Raw genomic sequence first — 12605 nt, 5'->3', positions numbered from 1 at the left:
TAATTCCTGCCTTTCATATCTGAGCTCTTTGAATACTGTTCGGCTCAGCACTCCTACGCCCAAGACTTGTTTCCAGTTTCTTCATTTGATGACTTATTTGGATGAGGTATCTTTTTCCTGTTCAAACTTGATAAACTCCGACTTCATGCATGTAACTTAGGGTAAGAAATACAGAAGACATTCTGAGCCCGAGTTGCAAAGGAGACAGAATTTGGAAACTGGATATAAAAGGGAAGTTACGACAGCTTTCTCTTTATCTGATAATTATTAAGTTGTCTTTGCTCGGTTATTTTTATTTTCTAGGTAGTTTTTGGAGGACACCTTATGGTGGTTAAGAGCATTGGCTTATGGATGGAAAGATATGGGTTTAAATTCCTCCTACTCGCCAGGTCTTTTTGTGGACTTGAAAGAATCACACAACTCTTGGCCAAGTTCCTCACTTGTTATATATGGAGAGCAATAGCTCACAAAGTTGCTGATGATTATGGAAAATATAAAATTCTTATCCCCATGTTCAACATGCAGTAAGGACTCAGAACTGTTAATATCTGAAGGTTTTGATCATGATTACGCAGTGTCAGTGGAGGTTTATAACAGGAAGAAATGATCAGGGGTTTTATTTTATACATTTTATCAGTGATAATTATTACATGTAACTAAAGCCTGTAACCTTGACCTGAAGTATCTTCATTCAATAGTCATAATACTATGACTATCTGAAGTAAAATTAAGCCCTTCTAAAATCCAGATGTGATTATAAAACACCAGTGCACATTTCGTGTCTTTGGACTGGATACCCTGATGGGAGGTCTTGAAAACCTGTGTGTTTTTTTTTTTTCATTTTATTTTATTTTTATTTTTTTATTTTTTATAAACATATAATATATTTTTATCCCCAGGGGTACAGGTCTGTGAATCGCCAGGTTTACACACTACACAGCACTCACCATAGCACATACCCTCCCCCATGTCCATAACCCCACCCCCCTTCTCCGGTGTTTCTAATCGTATCCTATGACCTGAGGCATAAATCTGTTATACTTCTTAATGTCAGTTCAGTTCAACAAATCCTGAGTGACTCTCTAGGATGGGGATCGTCACAGGAACGGGGAGTCTGAATAAAAAATAAGAAAGCTGGTGTTGTTCCTTACAGGCTCACCTGTGAAGTGGGGTGAGGGACAGGTGTGGAGATGACGTCAGTGCCTACGCTCCGTGCTAAGACGGAGAGCTGCACGGGCGGTGTGGGGCACAGAGCATGGTATAGCACTTCCATTGAAGGGTGTCAGAATTAAAACTTCATCTTTTCCTAAACCTGTGTTCTATCTTTATCTAACTTCTTGGATTTATTCTTTTAGATGCTGGCTAATGCACAAGCACAGTTCACAATTCTGTCTTCTCAGGGATTTTTCTAGGTAAAGCTACAATGAAAGAAAGCCATGATGAAACTGTAAATTATAAAACTGCTATGACTACGTTTCATACTATAATTTATTTCATAACATACTGAAAGTATTCCATCTTCTGAGTCGACCGTCTAAAAATACCAGAACGGTGGTCTTTCCAGCTCCCTCCCTGCCAGAGGCCGTGCAGCGCTTGGTTTCCTACACTTCCTCTGCACCTGCCTCGGCTGGGGTCTCCAGGTCTCCTGCAGGACTCAGCCTCCACAGGCCTGGTGGAGCTTGCTTCACATATCAAGAAAGAACACAGCTGTGTTTTTCATCCTTCAATACTTTAAGTTGTTCATTCATGTCTATATCATAAACCCAAGTCTATAGTAATCAGAAACCTTCCGAATTTGGCCCAGATCTACTCTCCCAGCCCGGCACCTACTACACCCTCTCCAGATAGCCTGGGCTTTGCAAAGTGCCCCACACTAGGAATATTCTGACTCTTGTCCTTTCTTTTTCTCATGTTCCTCTCTATCTCTTCCACTTGTTAAAATTTCTTTCTTCCTTGAAAGCTGCTCAAGGGACTAAGTAAATGTTAATTTTCACCTTTACTAAAGTCTTACAGGGTCTTCAATTGTACAGCCGTCTAAGGAAGAATTTTTCTGATTATAAGACAATTATCTCAGGATAAATTATACTCATATAGCAGCATCATAGTTTGTAATTTTACCGTGGATTGCTTGCTTGATGGCTTTATTTAGAAAAACCCTTGGATAAAGATAACTTTGTGAGCTCTGTCCACAGAGTAGGCAGTATCCGGGCACAGAAGTCCAACACAGTGGACACCAGCACAGCTTCTCTTTCTTTTTAACCTTGGAGCTTCCTGTTGGGACAAGGCGTCTCACAGTCTATTCCCCCATGACCTTTCAGTTTTGACTGTCCTAGAAGCCCGCTTCTTACATTTCAATCTCAGCTGGTTACTGTGCACAGGGACAGAGAGGAAAAAAGTTCACAGTACTCCTGTTCCCATGCCCCGCTGGCTTTCCCTGCGATATGGAACGCCAGTCTCTGCCCATTTCACACCAGCTTTCCCATGTGAGTGAACGGAGATACTGCTTTTCCCGCAGTACAGAATCACTCTCTGTAAGTAGTGTCTTCACAGGTGACAGGGATACTCTCTACTTCTCACCACAGCAGATTCCCAATCTCCAGCCTATTCTGGGGTGAATATAAAAATATTTTGCTTATATAATCCTATTTCTAACATGTGTTATTTTATAATTTTAATATTAGACAAATTGAAAAAATAGAAAAGAAAAAGACAACTGGCCATATTTGCATTTCACAAACAAAATCACTGTCAACATTCTAGCATATTTCCTTTTCGCATTTCTTTGCTGTTTTTGTTCCCTACCACATCATGAAGTAAATAAAATATAGACTGAAGGTAGCTTCTGGAGAATCCCTAACAGTATAGAATAAACAGCGTAGTAGTGTCTGTTCTGGGGAGTTGCAACCTTGAGCACTGCTAAGGTCCCTATGTAATAAAAACGTCTCTCCAGGAATCATCTGCTCTTGTGGGTATGAGAAGAGAAGAGTGAATGTAATTAAATGCATTGCCCACGTTTTATTTAGCAGTTGTTCAGGCACCTTTAAACATCATCGTGGAAGTATAAATTTATATAAACTTTTAGTGGAAAATTTGGCAGCATCTACAAAATTATCAATCGTGTATGGCTTTTGCACAATTCTTTTTTTTTAAGTTATTTTTAGAAGACTTTATTGATCTATTTGACAGAGAGAGCACGAGCAGGGGGAGCGGCAGGCAGAGGGAGAGGGAGAAGCAGGCTCCCTGCTGAGGGGGAGCCCCCGATGTGGAGCTTGATTACAGGACCCCAGGGTCAGGACCTCAGCCGAAGGCAGACGCTTCAGGACTGAGTCACCCGGCCACCCCACAATTCTGATTTTAGAAAGATCTTTAGAAATATCTGAACCTGTGTACAAGAATGCTCACGAGCCATCAATAGGAGCTGAAAACAAGAATCCACATGAGTCGTGGTTGACTAGACACACTGGACTCAGTTCAAGAGACGAGCACTGCGCTTATTAACAAGAAGGTGGATATGAGCAAATACTGAAACAGTCACAAAATACTAGTAAGTACAGGACGACACAGAGTGGTACGCTCGTATCCGTTTGCCTGGGAAAGCAATTTGAAACATTGACAACAGTTAAGGGACAAGGGCCAAATTAGAGAGAACTTTTGTTTTATATTTGTTATACTTTTGCATTAATTCAGTGTCTTACAATGATAAATTATAATTAGAAAGTTAAAGTCTTTATATTTTTCTTTACTAGAAAATTATGGGGGAAAAGAACATATTATTCAAAGGAAAGATTTGTTATTCAATTCCTTAAAACAATCTCAGAAGACAAAACATTTCTCAGCAAGTCATGGGGTGATTCATAGATCCTAAATTGGTTGGTAAAATAAAAGCCTAAATGTTAGGTATGTAAAATGGGAACAGGAAGACAGCACGGTAGGACTCAGAGTGACTACAAAATTTGAAGTTTCAGTATAAGTTTTGGAGAAAACTTACATAAACCACTGTGAATAGAAGACTGATTTTGTAGTGCGCCCTCCAGTTTAGCAGAAACACTAGATCATGGCAGTTCCTGGCAGCATGTAGCGGAGCCTGAACTCTGAAAACTGTCCTAGAGCCTCTAAGTGGAAGCCATCCAAGTTGTTATTAATGGCAAGATCAAGACAGAATGCATTGGGTTATTAAATTACCTTTGGAAAATGAACAGAAGTCAGGTTAGTATCTTTTTATTCTATCTTAAATACCTGTGAATAATTATAATCTAGACCAAAAAAAACTACATTGTGTAACTACTTCAAAACCTTTATATTTTCTTTCATTATAGATATCCTTGTCTGGATTTTGAATAGGTGAGTGCTTATGTTTCTCTAGAGTGTGTGTTACTTGAAAACAGCCAAGCTTACCTCCCCACGGGGGCAAGAACCCCTGTTTCCTCACCTTTGGAGATGATAATCAAGGACTCAAAAAATCGTTAGAACGACAATGTCCTTGAAAAGCCATCTGCTTCATTATTTTAGTCATAGGTCGTTGTCTATGCCAGCGTAATCTGATGATAGTCTTCTTTTTTTTTTTTTTTAAGAGAGGGAGAGGGAGGGGGATGGGAGAGGGTCGAGGGAGAGGAAGAGAGAGAATCCCAAGAGGCTCCTGCCCAGTATAGAGCCCAACGTGGGGCTCAGTCTCACAACCCTGAGATCATGACCTGAGCTGAAATCCAGAGTCGAATGCTTAACTGACGGAGCCGCCAGGGGCACCAATCCAATGGTAGTCTTAACTACTTGGAGTTCAAATGATTTTAGGAGAATTGTATTAAAAACTTTTAAAAGTTAACTGTAATACAACATTCTTACTAATTAATTTCAAATTTTAACCCACTATCAAAATACTTGTATTTTTAGAGCTACAAATCATAATAATTATCTGAGTCAACACCGAGTTAGATTTGATAATCTGTGTAGACAGTGATTAAAATCAAGGCAAAAAAAGTGAAACAAGTGAACAACCACGAGACTCCAATGGCATCTGTGTGGGCCAACTGCCTGTTTGCCTTCAAGCTAATCTCACTGCCGCCTCTTGCCCTGTCTCATACATACATCGTGCTCTTTCCCATGGCTTCTGAGTAGATTTGGTGAGTGGCAGACATTGTTGGAAGACTCAGTGACCAAAGGAAGACAGAAGCTAGGGTACCTCTCCCCACCAAACCCATAGTATATGCCCCACGGTTCCAGAGCCGCCTCCATTGCTAACTTCAGTCTAGGTCTGGAGCCCCAGATGTACCAGTCAAGCTTGTTCTTACTTTGAAATAGCCTTGATTTTGTTATGGGGCTAAGTTTGCTGCAGATCACGGGAACAGAAGGATGGATTTACTTCATGTTATCAGAAAATTCTCTCTGCCCTGGAATAAGAACTTTAGGTAGAACATTGCTGTTAACACATAATAATTAGCATCTGTAAAGAAGTGTAACAGTTACAGAAATGTCTATATTTATTATCTTCAAATTACTGTGAACTACTCAGTCCTGTTTCCAACATGCAGAAGTGAAACTAAGGAATAAGTCATACTGTCGTATTTCTACATCAGCTGTGAAGCATCTGTGGGTGCTTGCTGAAAATGAAAAAAAAAAATAGCAATTTTCTCTGTTTCTCAAATTAGGCTAATTGCCTGAGGAATATTTCTTTTGTTTCTGAACACAGGTGATGACCTGGGAAGCTCATGGAGATAGAAGTGGGAGCAGGAGAGAGCCACCTCATGTTCTAGTTCTGGGTTACTGAGAATCCAGAGCATAAAGAGCTGGAAAAGTCGCACAATAGTAGGCTCAATAACAGTGTTTTTCTACTGTCCTGTTAGAAAATTCCTCTTGCATAAGCCATAGTGGAGGCAGGAGACTTCAACCGTTTCTAGAAAGTTAAGCGTACATTCTCACCAAGTAACATTTTAGTTTTGATTTATGCTGGCAGTAATCATGCACTATAACCCCCACATAGGAGGACATAAAAGATGACTTAGGCTGCATGACTTAGTTTTTCAGATCTGAAGGTCTTCCTTTAAAAATCAGTGTTCATAGACCTAATCAAGGACCTAAATAATACAGTATTCTTTAGGTGACTACAGTTCTTCAATTTTGACACAGAATTTTCATCTTCCTAAAATGTCTTATATATTTTCTGTAGTATTCTGACTCTTGTTTTCCAGGATTTCTCTAGTATATGAGCCATTATATCAAGACACTCTCATCTTCATTTACATTATTAAGAAGGCAGGAGGAAATGTAGATGCTTGTATTTTTTATGTCTAATTAGAATTCTTTTCTTTTTTTTTAAGATTTTATTTATTTATTTGACAGATCACAAGTAGGCAGAGAGGCAGGCAGAGAGAGAGGAGGAAGCAGGCTCCCTACTGAGCAGAGAGCCTGATGCGGGGCTCGATCCCAGGACCCTGAGATCATGACCTGAGCCGAAGGCAGAGGCTCACCCCACTGAGCCACCCAGGCACCCCTCTAATTAGGATTATTGTTCATTAATTCAGATCAGATCAAATAATTTCTGCATCTTTCCCCTCAAAGTGTTTCATTTTCTTTCTTTTATAGTCTCATCGGGGGTTCGCTTGTCATCAAACCACTTAGCTTTCTGGCCAACCTATTTGCCTTCATTGGCTGGATTCCTCAAAGATCTATTTTCTGCCAGTTTTGTATATTTAGTATACCCTCTTTGTCTGCATCCGCTGTCCCACATCTCACTATTTGGCAAAGCCCCTAAAGTTTTATTATTTGGATTCCATCTACCAACTTGCCTGCAGTGTTGGTTTACTAATGTGAAGCCTCGTAAGTCTGTGGCTAGAGCACCAGCTTCCCCTCACTGACAGGAATTCCCAAAAGAGCTAAAAACTAGCATTGAACTGAAACTATTTCTCTGCTTTGTCTTAAGAAAATGAGCGATCCTCATATAACCCTGGTTGCATTTTCTTTCTTGGTTTCTAAAGTGGTTTGTCCGCCGACAGACCAGTTTGTATGCTTGGTTTAAACCCGCATGTGTCCTAGCTCACCGGCTTTAACAATACGCCTGCCTTTGCAAAAACGTCTAATTCATCAAGAACTGATGCCTCAGGTCACAAGAGAACTTGATCACCACATCAGTCATCTCTTCAGGGATCCTCCTCTGAAGCTCGAACACCTGAATTCCTGTGCCTTAAACTGTGGTTAACTACCCCACCTAGAACTGGAGTCACAGGGCGGCAGCAGCCGCGCCTCCTCAGTGCCAGTGCCTGTGTCGCTCAGAGGGAGGACTGCTCATCCGACGCTTCTCCCCAAGTCGAACATCCACAAACAAAAGGATGTGTAAACACTGATAATCTGCTAAAGGGAACACGGTTAACAAATTTTTATAAATTTTTGAATAGCGGTTTCTATCATGTGCAACTAGTTTTTCCCCTCTAGAGCGTTACCACAGCACTTCACTTTAACAAACAGATCTACTTTATTTCCCCGAGGTCCTACTGCGGTGAACACTTGGAGATTACTAAAGCATTTTCCTGGAGTTGAAATACATGAATTTCACTGAGTACTACTTTTATTCAATCAGATTACTGTTTTGAATATACTATAAGAAAATAGATGAACAATAAACAATGTGAAATTTTCAGATTACCTGTGATGTGATTTACTATGTTTTCTTGATGTTCTTAGAATTTCACGGTCCTTCCTGGTGTCTGACTCCAGCAGACAGAGGATTGTGTCACGCCAATGAGAGCCGATTCTACTACAATTCCGTCATTGGGAAATGCCGCCCATTTACGTACAGTGGGTGTGGAGGGAATGAAAATAATTTCACTTCTAAAAAAGCATGTTTTAGGGCTTGTAAGAAAGGTAAGAGGACATTTTTCCCATTAATTCACTAGTGTTTAAGATAATAATTGCATTGAAATTATGAACAAATTTTAATATAAGAAAAATATTATGATATTAGTTCTACTTATAATAAACAAAATATTGTAATTTAGGTAATATATGTCCCCTTTTCAATGACATTTAGATGATATTGCTGGAGATATTAACTACAATTCCTCATAATGTGTCTTTCACAGAAAAAATAATCTACTTGAAACAAAACATTCTATTCTTTAATATTTACATACTAAGGTTTCATTGTAAATTATACCAAAATATTTTTAAGCTGTCTTACAATGCACAACATTTAAATGTAGCTACTGATTTTCTTCTGAATATTAAAATGATGCAGGTTTATAGAGTATTAACATATAAGTAAAAAAATCACACGTAAGTCCACCATATTCAGCCACATGTTTGCTTTAATAAAATGAGCATGAATTTCTGACCGAAGATGAGAAATAAAAGTCAGAAACATGCTTATCCATTTTTGCTCATTCTTATATATGTGAAATGACTTCCTTAGAAATAGCTTGTTCTGCATAAAGACTAATTAAAGCTTTTAAGCCAATTTTTTTGGTTTTATATATTTAAAGATAATTTGAGAAAAATGTAAATAAAATGTTTTATTATATTACTCTGTTTTGCACAATACATTTGTTTCTCTTCCTTATGTAGGTTTCATCCAAAGAATATCAAAAGGAGGATTAATTAAAACCAAAAGAAAAAGAAAGAAGCAGAGAGTGAAAATAGTGTATGAAAAAATTTTTGTTAAAAAAACATAAATTTTGTTACATTATTGTATTGGTTCTAAATATTCTGGATGAAACTTTTCACTATATTTTCTTTCCCAAAATCCTTTTAATGAATATTTCCATGAATTTTCTATGTACATATTAACCACTATTAATACTTTGTATCAGAATTAACTTCTTTATGTAATCGAAGTGCATATTCAGGGCTGGCTACTATGAATTTACTTACTCTCTCAATCCCTCTCTATTTCCTTTGACCACAAGTTATCATATAACTGACCACATCCAATCGGTCCACTTTTACATTTGGTAATCAGTTGTTTGAAAATATGTTGTCATTTATTTGTTTTGATCATGTAGATGATAATCTCCTTTATTGCCTATGCACAGATTAAAAAATATAGCTATTAAAGATCAAACCCCCTTTGGATTTCACATCTAAAATGGTGACAAGCACTTTCTTCTGCAAGGATCGATCGGCCAACCGCGCATTGAGGGGAGCTGGGAATAGTACAATCCGTCGTGTGCCTTCCTCCCTGGACCTTACTCTTCTCCTTGTTCGTAAGCCCGTGCCTCAGATCAATCTCGAGCCAAACCATTATCAGAACAAAAAGAATCAACTCTATTATGTGCCTGATTTTGTTTAACTATTTTTTGTTGGTTTATGACCCATTATATTAGTAAAAATGGTTGAATAGTTGTGTGTTAAGATCATGGTCATGGTGGTGAGAAGAGGCTTGGTGGAAAGGGAAATTTTTAATGGTAATCAAAAGGAAATTGTTCATGTGTGTCCCAAATTCATTGTTTAACAAAGTTTTCTCTTACCCAGAATTGTAAGAATATTTAAACCCGCTGAAACCTACTTATATATCCTTGGGATCTGCATGTAGTACAACCCAGTAAGTCATGTTTAAGGTGGGGGAAAAGAAAGTCATGTTATTTCCTTCGAAGAGGAAGATTCTACTAGAAAATCTAAGTGATATTCCCTCTCAGTGACCTAACCTTTCCTTGGAGTTCATTCTGTTCCTCCAGATCTAGACCTTTCCTTCCCGGCTCAGCCGTTGCCGGACGGACTCCACAGCCTTCCGGACATTCCGGTCTCTGTAGCCTCATCTCTAGCTTTGCCTTTAACTGGGAACTTGCCATCGAGAAGCAAGTAACCATTTCATCTACTTAGTTTAGCTTTATGACTTTCCTCTAGCAGTAGGGTTCTAATTTTGCCTGTTCCTCAGTCTTGAAAGTTTGAAGCCAATTTTGACTTCTTATGTTTCTTCATATATATATGTATGAGGAAAAGAAATATATATCATCGGTCTCTGAACACGATTGCTTTCTGTTTCATGTCCTTCAGCTCCAGGTCCCTATTGCACGCTTCACGTCAGTCCTGGTTTAATTCCTAAGAATTAACTCAGTATATTTCCCCACCACTCAGAATCCATCAAGGACTCACTAGTTGGTACTTAACCCCACCCCATTCCCCACAATTTTATTTTCATATGTATTTTTTGGGATTTAACTACTGCTCTCTTTCTTAACTTTCAATTTAGCTAAAAGGGTATACGCTATTCACTGACTACATCTTTAATTACTCAACTTATTCATGCTGATTTCCTACCTAAAAATGTGATCTTTTCTCAACTTTCCACATGAATTCAGGGTCCAGCTCATGTGCGCTATAAAATCCACATACTTTTGAGGCTGAATATGAAGTCCTAAGATATAATTATAAATCATTTTCATCCTATGGCATAAAAATTATATCATTATAAAATAGTGTCAACTTGTCCACTTAACTTTATATCTTGATTTCAAATAGAATACATACACACAATATATACATAAGTAATAGTCTTAAACTGAATGTTTGCTGTGGAATTTGAGACTTTGGGAAACCAAAATCCCTGTGCAGTATGCTTTCTTGTCATTTATACATGGATAGCAACACCCTTAAATAAAGGGTGACGTCTCCTTAGGTCAAGTGATTAGCTGCCACCAACACTGTATAAATAACACAGTAGTGAGTTGGACATTTTCTCCAAAAACCACCCATGGGTTCATTACATAATTGAGACAGACTCACACTGAGACAGTTTGCAATGTTTAATTCACAAGAATATTGTTTTTGCTGTAATTTTAGATAAGAAGCTCTCTGGTGGTACTGTCTTACTTTGTTTTACATAATCAAATACATCTAACTGTGAATTTTATATAGAATTACATTATACAGCATTTATATATATTTACCAACTTTGTTTATTGTGTTCAAAATTAACAAATATGCTGAAAACTGCTCAAATGATTTTAGTTTTTACATTACAAGAAATAAAATATTATCTTGAATAATGAAGTGTAACTGTTACGAAGTTTTTTTATACTTCAAAAAAGTTTAGTGTTCTTCAGTTATTACAAAGACTGAGACCTAAGAGACAGAAAAACATTGTTCCATAAGCTTCAGTTGACTTTTACCTCCCTTATTGGAATTTGCTAATAATCTTCTTTCATTTACAAATGTGCATTCAAATACTAGGACTTCTTATTTGTTAAACAAATTAATTACTATGCCTTACAATGCATACTCTGTTCCACACGTATTTCTACAATCGTCTCCTACAGTTATATAAATATGACATGCATATTTAAATATATATCATTAATATACATATTTATTTAATATACATATACAGCTTTTATAAGGATTTCCAATCTTGACTAATAAAGGTGTCATGGCCCATTTCCATGTCAGAAGGAGGAAGAAAATGACATTAATCAACTATTTAGGAGAAATCTTGAGTGATTTTATAAAATGTTCCTGTTTGTCTCCTTTTTATGAAGTTATTATTTGAATTTAGTTTCCAACTTTTGACTTTCAGTTCTTTCTCAAGAACTTTAGCGTGAACACACCTGAATTACTCTTCTTGTACTCCGCCTCACAGAACATTCCCTTGGGGCCAGTCCCTGAATTACAACCCCGTAGCTGGTGTCTGGGCTAGAATTACTCAGAGCACTTTTTAAGGGAGTAGTGGTACACGGTAATTCATTTCTCCAAAGAAAGAGGAGAGATGTGAACACATCTGGTTATCTAATGTAATAAAATAGAGCATGAGGACAATGAATAGGATTTCCTCATCCAAAAATTTGGATCCCCAAAGTTTGAAACAAAATGGGGTTATATTTGATCACAAAATTTGAAAGGCCAAAGTTATTTTACTTCAGTATAGATGGACTCAGGTGCAGTCTATCTTTATTCCTGATTCTTCTGCCCAGCATTTTTTGCCTTTATTTTTTAATCTTACAGGGTTACAAGATGACTTCTAGGATTTAAGGCTCACATCCTCTCAGATAAATTTTTCCAGAAAAGTTTATACTCTTTTACCTCAAAGAATTGAAGTCCTGGCCTCAGGCATGATCCATGAAAGAAATCACCAGCAAGCTGGACTTCATTAAAACTAGAATCTTCTGTTCTGCAAAGGATAATAAAAGATATTAGAAAACAAGCCATGAACTGGGAGAAAAATTTCAGAAGACACATCTGATAAGGGACTGTTAGCCAAAATAGATAAAGAACATTTAAAACTAAAAAATAACAATGCTATTAAAAAAAAAATGGTCAAAGACCTTAGCAGACACCTCACCAAAGAAGAGCTACAAATGACATAAGTGTATGAAAAGACGCTCCGCATCATAGGTCATCAGTGAAATACAAATGACAACAATGAGCTGCTACCACACATCCACTGGAATGGCTAAAACCAGGTACATGGACACGACCAGACTCCAGCAAACACACGGATGGAGCAGGCGCAGCCCTTACTTGTTACTGGTATGAACGCAGAATGGTTAGTCACTTTGGAAACCAACTGGGCAGTTAATAACAAAAGTAAACACGCTCTTACTATACCATTCAGCAGTCAAGCCCCTTGTATTTACCCAAATAAGATAAAAATGTTTGTCCACACAAAAGCCTACACAGATATTTGC

General features: G+C 37.7%; 1 protein-coding gene across 4 annotated transcripts in view; it reads left to right on the top strand.

Moving 5' to 3' along the window:
* TFPI (tissue factor pathway inhibitor) overlaps positions 1-10974 on the top strand; it is a 65065-nt gene extending 54091 nt beyond the window's left edge. For 3 of the 4 annotated variants that reach the window (XM_059393005.1, XM_059393007.1, XM_059393006.1), the window contains exons 8-9: positions 7672-7851; positions 8551-10974. In XM_059393005.1, coding sequence (XP_059248988.1) covers positions 7672-7851; positions 8551-8657 — 287 coding nt within the window. In that variant the 3' untranslated portion in view covers positions 8658-10974. Of the gene's footprint in view, positions 1-4316; positions 4342-7671; positions 7852-8550 lie in introns of those variants that run through there. The other variant, XM_059393008.1, reaches the window with a different exon arrangement.
* Positions 10975-12605: the final 1631 nt, after the last annotated feature.

Source organism: Mustela nigripes, chromosome 3, assembly GCF_022355385.1.
Source record: "Mustela nigripes isolate SB6536 chromosome 3, MUSNIG.SB6536, whole genome shotgun sequence".
NCBI classification, from domain to species: domain Eukaryota; kingdom Metazoa; phylum Chordata; class Mammalia; order Carnivora; family Mustelidae; genus Mustela; species Mustela nigripes.
Note: the sequence above shows the minus strand (reverse complement) of the source record. Positions and strands in the feature narration are given on the sequence as shown.